This window comes from Bidens hawaiensis, unplaced genomic scaffold (genome assembly GCF_021521415.1).
Source record: "Bidens hawaiensis isolate Kalapana, Puna unplaced genomic scaffold, B.hawaiensis_p1.1 tig00045626_1, whole genome shotgun sequence".
NCBI classification, from domain to species: domain Eukaryota; kingdom Viridiplantae; phylum Streptophyta; class Magnoliopsida; order Asterales; family Asteraceae; genus Bidens; species Bidens hawaiensis.
This window is the reverse complement of record NW_027498139.1, coordinates 126,070-132,577: the sequence shown is the minus strand read 5'-3', so window position 1 is coordinate 132,577 and position 6,508 is coordinate 126,070. Positions and strand designations below refer to the sequence as shown.

The 6,508-nt window shown below is 36.0% G+C and overlaps 1 protein-coding gene across 1 annotated transcript; it reads left to right on the top strand.

The window, feature by feature from the left end:
* Positions 1-3,922: 3,922 nt before the first annotated feature.
* On the top strand, positions 3,923-4,843 carry LOC143595887 (UPF0481 protein At3g47200-like). Its single transcript, XM_077074798.1, has one exon. It carries the CDS (start codon positions 3,923-3,925, stop codon positions 4,841-4,843), a length of 921 nt encoding a protein of 306 aa, XP_076930913.1.
* Positions 4,844-6,508: the final 1,665 nt, after the last annotated feature.

Genomic DNA, 6,508 nt, shown 5'->3' with positions numbered 1-6,508 from the left:
TGGCAGTAGCAGTTATTCGGTTGTTGTCGTAGGACGATTGTGTTGTCATGTTCTTCTTGGTAAGCTCTCCCATTGTTAAAAAGATTCTGGAAGTAGGTTTGCCATCTTAGCTTGATGTCCTGCTCCTTGACCAATACATGCCCATCTGTATCCTTTTTGAACTTCACAGGCCCTAGATCGTGCCTTCTACGCTCCCTGGCTTTGGCAATCTTAAACATAGCATGTTCCCCTTCTTTTGTTTCTAAATGCTCAAACATCCGTTTATAAGCTGCATTCTTTGCTTCCGCCACTGCCTTCTTTGCCTCTCGCTTGGCCGTTTTGTAGATCTCCCTCAATTCCACTCGCTCCTCCTCATTCGTGCACCTCATAAGCTCCTTAAAGCATCCTTGTTTATCCCTTATCTTGTCTTGTACGGCATCATTCCACCACCAAGATTCCTTATGCCCACCTGTCTTTCCTGTTGTGATCCCGAGAGTCTCCTTTGCTATTTGAATGATCTTTGTCGCCATATCTTCCCATATATGAGTTGAGTCCCCATTTAGTCTAGCCCGCGTATGCAGTATTAGTTAATTGGTTGAGATCAATGTTTTCATCTCAAAGTGCATCTCTAGTAAGTTATCTAATAATGATCTTCTTTTCTGGGTTCTTGAAATGACTTCGTCTGCACACGCGGTTTGGAACAAGCTCCAAAAACAGTTTTTCTTAGTTACTCCAAACAACCTTTTTTAGTAACAACCCAACATACCACTATCTTCCTAATTACCGATCACTTACATTCTTTACTTGCGCTAGGCGACACCTTTTCGTATTCGATGGTGGTGTCAAAGTCATAGTTGGACACGAAGTAGTAGATGAAACTGGCCGGGGATGATGACGAGGGAGATGTCGACATACTTGTCACACAATGTGTGTATGAATATATATGTATGTAATGCAATGTATGAATGTGTGAGCGTATTATACATTATACATATACGCCGTATATGTTATACGATGTGTAATTTACACGTCGTATAACATATGCACCCGTGTATGCCTGTCTATATATATAGTTTCTTGTTTCTTGTATTGGTAACTTTTTATTTTGAGATAATAAAATTTTCTTTCTCTGCTCCATTTCGTCTTTTCTTTTCATGTCATAGTTTTTCAACGATTACATGGTATCAGAGCAAGATTCTTAATCTTGCTCTTCGTTTCAACCGATGCATGAGTTTTCTCTCTTCATCCGCTGTTTGTTTTTGATCTTTTGATCATTTTCTTTCATCGATCCCGCGTTTCTTCGGAAATTGATATTGTTAACTTCTTGAAAACCTTGTTTTTCATCTCTTTTCTCCCTTCTTTTCTTCATTTCAGAAGATTTAACAGTTCAATTTTCACCATATATTCACAACATGTCATATTATTGGTTTTGATAAGTTTATCTAAGTGTCAAATCATTTCTCACACAAAATCTTATCAAAACATTCTTGATCAACTTATACGCCGTATAAGTTCATACTTACATGGCGCATAAGTTTCCCACTTGATTCGTATAGGTTTGTTTGGTCTTATACGCCATATAAGTCTTGCATATATCTTATACGCCGTATAAGATATACGTCGCATAAGGTTGTTCTCTTTCGTTCCTTTTTCTTGTGCGTTTGTTTTCGTTATGTTGTGTTTTCAATGGTATCCTCGAACAGTTATGTTGTTTCGAATATTTCTGTTGATTCCTCGAACCCGCTCTACACTCAACCTTCTTATCATCACTGGATGATCCTCGTTTCGAAAGTTTTTGATGGTACTAGATTCGGAGTTTGGAAAAGTGCAATGACGATTGCTCTGTTAGCTAAAAACAAGCTTGGTTTCATCAACAACACTTTAACCATGCCGGATAACGAGCAACAACCGGTAGTTTGGCAGCGTTGCAATGATGTAGTGATCTCATGGATTCTTAACACTCTCACTCGTGACATCAGCGATAGTGTCTTGAAACTGCTCAGATTCTTTAGAATGAGCTTAATTCTCTCTATGGTCAGCCCAATGATTTCAGTCTGGGCCATGGGTTCTGCCACTTTGGTCGGCCCTTCGTTGTGGGGTAAATTTCTACAATATCACCTTCATGCATATTCTTGTCAATGACAATGTTTGGGCTATTTGGTTCCTACCCGTTTTCTTTGTGTATTGTTCATGTTTTTGTGTGGATTATGATCATCATAATACCATGTTGGAAACTAAAAAATTTCCAATCTTTATCTTCCTCTAGGTCAATGTGTGAGTCATGAGGAAATGTGTTTTCAACAAACCTCACGTCTTTAGACATTATTGTCTTTCCATTCTTCACATTATAAATCTTGTAACCCTTGGTGCCCATGGATAACCCAAAATATTCCCTGACTCACCTGTTCTTCAAACTTGTCACCCCTCGTTTCAGTGCTATGATAGTACTAAGGCATCCAAAAACCATTAAACCTTCATAACCAAGTTTTTGTCCATAGACGATCTCATAATGGGTCTTATTTTCAATAACTTATGAAATAAGCTAGTTTATAATGTAGGTTGTCGTGATGATGCATTTCCCCCAAAAATATGTGGGTAATTTAGCTTCAAATCTCTAAACCCTTGTTGTTTCGAGGAGATGACGGTGTTTTCGCTCCACCACTGTGTTTTGTTGCGGAGTATGTGGATAGGTGGTCTCTAGAAGAATACCATGCTTGGTGAAATAATTAAGCATTCCGTTTGAGGTAAATTCACCTTAATTGCCACTTCTAAATCTTTTGACAATTTTATTAAACCATTTATTAATCATTTTGTGAAAGACAATTAAACAATCACTAGCTTTCGACTTGTGTTTTAAAAGGAACAATCACATAGACCAACTAATATCATCATTACTAGTTGAAAAATTGTTGGTACCTGTAAGTGTAGGAGTTCTATACCTTCCCTGTAAAAGCTCAAAACAACTTTGAATTTTTATTGAACTTATTGGAAAAGGTAATGTGGTAAATTTAACTCTATTGTATGAACACAAAATGTACCATTTGTTCCCAAAGAGACATTCTTAACAAAATCCAAATGACAAAGTTTCATAGTGCAAAGCATGTCGAAGACGCTTATGCCATAAATTGCCAACAATTGTCATTGCTTTTCTTTTGTTTTCCACTATGCTCATCTGATAAGAGTCATTGCTTGCGTTTACCCACTCTACTCAAATTCCTCGAGTTTAAGGCATTCCAAAATTCAAGGAAATCTTTTACAGCATACTGCAAATCATTCGCTAAATAACTTATAGATAAAAACTACAAGTAAACGTTGGGACATGTAAAACATTCTTAATTTGTGTTCCGTTGGGTAGGATGCATGACCCTCTTCCTTCCACCGGAATGGATGAACCATTGGGTATAGTAGCGGGTAACCCACATGTGTTTTTCATATCATTATTAAACCAATCGAGCTTGTGAGTTATGTGATCGGTAGAAGCCGAATCTATAACCTATGTTGTCTTTATTCACATATGTGTAGAATGAATGTTTTTCCTATTATTGACCAGGAATCAAAGCTAACATTTCCACTAGCAAATATGGACGTGGGGCATGGAGATGTAGAAATTAGCGTCCAAAGTCTTCTTGATTGTTAGAAAAAGAAAAATCAACCTAGAAAGTACGCACCATCAATTTATAGGGTTGGTAATATCCTTAAAAATCAAAGCCCGAGTTCTTACAAACCTCGGATGGTCTCTATTGGACCTCTGCATAGAGAAGATGAAAACTTGCAAGTAGGTGAAGAAGAAAAAATCGCTCATGTATTCAGTCTATTGAGCCGTTTAGATTCGACACAAGAGGAGATATTGCTTTCGTGTAGTCGGAAGGTGAATGCTTCAATAGACCATATCAGGTCTTGTTATGCTTAGACAATAAGCTACAATAACATCGAACTTACCAAAATGATGGTTATCGATGGTTGTTTCATACTCGAATACTTGTACAGGGTTATGAACCCTGAAGAATCAAATTTGGGAAACATGACGTTTGTACAGTGTACAGTTTATGACCTCGTGCTGCTAGAAAACCAAATCCCCTTCCTTGTTCTTCAACATATCTTTGACTGCACTATTTCAGAATTTGATCAAACTGCCTCTCTTATTAATATGATCCATCTAGTTCTAGGATATGTCAACCCGTTTACAGAACACAAACTTAAGAGCAATTCAAACAGCACTCATGATCATATTCTTGGCCTTTTGCATGAATGTTACAGGTGCGAAGATGCTAAGTCATTAGAATTTCCAAAATTAAGACTTCCCTCGGCCGTAGAACTGGACAGGGCAGGGGTGAACTTTAAGTGCATCCAAGATACAGAATGGCCATTGATGATGAAAGTGAAATCACGTAGGTTGCCATGTTTTTCTTGCTCTTGCAGTAAGCCTACTCTCATGATGCCTGTATTAGAGATCAATGATGATACAGAGATGGTTTTAAGAAACCTCCTCGCGTATGAGCAGTTTTTGGATGATGTATCTCAATATATTACATCTTATGCCATCGCCATAGATATGCTAATTGATACTCAGGAGGACATTGCCAAGTTGGTAGAATCAAAAGTCCTTGTTAACCATATAGGCTCAAACCAAGAGGCTGCAGATATGATAAACAACATATGCAAAGAAGTTCCCTGGAGGGATTTTTTTTATTATGATCAGTGGATGGAATTAAATCGGCACTACAATGGTTACTGGTCCAAAAATATTGCGTGGTTGAGGCGTACTTATTTCAACAATCCATGGAATATCATTGCCCTATTTGCTGGAATCTTTCTATTTGCTCTTACGATTGTTCAGACCATCTTTACTGTTAACCCTGCGTGAAGCAAGTAATAGATTGTAATTCGTGATTGTTTGTTTTATCTTCTTTCATTGTAGTATGTATGAGTGTTTTGATGATAAAAGTTCAAACAATGTAATATAAATTTTGTATAATAAATTTGAAGTGTGTTAGGCATTCATGATTAGTTGTAAACCAAATGAATCAAGAATACTAGGTTTTGAGTGATCATCGGTAATCGGTTATGATTAAGACGGTTAGAGTTAAATTGGTTTTTAATAATAGTTATTAGGTACAAAACTAAAAATGGGCTTAAGTTAAATAATTGGACATTTGGAAACTGGGACTAATTCTTTAAACATTCTAAGTGACGAAAATCATTTTTTTCACCAACAAGTGATCTTAGTTTCTATTTAAAATACCTTGTTTTAGCTTCTGCCTTCTTGGATGAAGATGAATCTTGAAATCCACTTGTTAAATCCTTATAATTAACAGCCGACGATCAATTATTAATACCATGATGATACATATATTTATGATTCAAGCCAGCTTGATGTATGTGTATGTAGTTTAGGTGTGTACATGGTCTAGTTTGTGTTATATGAATGTGATCAGGTTTTAGTGTCTAAATCTTTGTATGAATTCAAATGAGCTCTTGTTGCAAATAAACACCTATGATCCTTGTTAAAAAATCAGTTTTGAAAGAGAGAAGGATTAAGGTTTTAAGACATTTTTGCAACATCATCACCGCCATCCATGTGTATGAAAACATGTTTTGTTTATAAAAAGATCACGTATAATGAGTCTTAGATGTGATCTAAATGAGATTCTAATAATCATATACTCCACCCGTCGTATTAAAAGTGTCATTATTTGAAAAACACAAAGTTTAAGAGAGATTGAATGATTATTTTTATTTGCTTACTAAATGACAATAATGCCCTTAGAAATTGGGTTCATCAATATTGCTTATTAATTAATGTTAGTTATGTGTGTTTAAGGGTAAACTTGAAAATTGGCTAAAATTTTTTGAAATTAGACATGTGTAATGAGATAAAATAATAGGAAAAAAAAAGTATCATTTTAGATTAGATCTTAATGTGACATTCTATGTATGTACATGAAAAGTGTTTATTACGTACTATTCTAATTATAAATACATGGTTGTCACATGGTCGGCCTCTTGGCCAATATAGTAGCAAACTATTCAATACATAACGAGCATAACTAAACGTACTGAAAGTAGCAAGTATAAAAGCCTTTCATACACCATGAGAAATACAATCATTCATTAATTTATTCGTTAAGATCTTGGAAGCTAGCTACGCTCCTTATTCATTTATGCGAGAAACGTGCAACGAACATGAACTGAACCATTAATCTATCTCTTGCATACAATATGATGATAAAGATATTACTGAGAAATTGAAATTTAAACTTTGGCACCTCAAGCTCGGCAATTGCAAATTTAACGGCAAACCTTCTTCAAAAACTTACTATAACCTCCCATAACAGGCATTAACACACACATTTTCGCCTTGCTCACAGAACTTGAACTTGAGATCAAGATGCACGAAGCAATCTTCATCAGTTATATCGTGTAGTTAAGGATTCTTGATTCTTGTTTTGTGATCAGGACAACTTTGGCAATGATCTTGAACATGTTATCAACTTCAACTACAATGTTGTCTCGAACCTAAGTTGTGGTT

Excerpts from the sequence above, each read along its gene's own strand:
- LOC143595887 (XM_077074798.1), top strand. The coding sequence starts at position 3,923 with ATGATGGTTATCGATGGTTGTTTCATACTCGAATACTTGTACAGGGTT.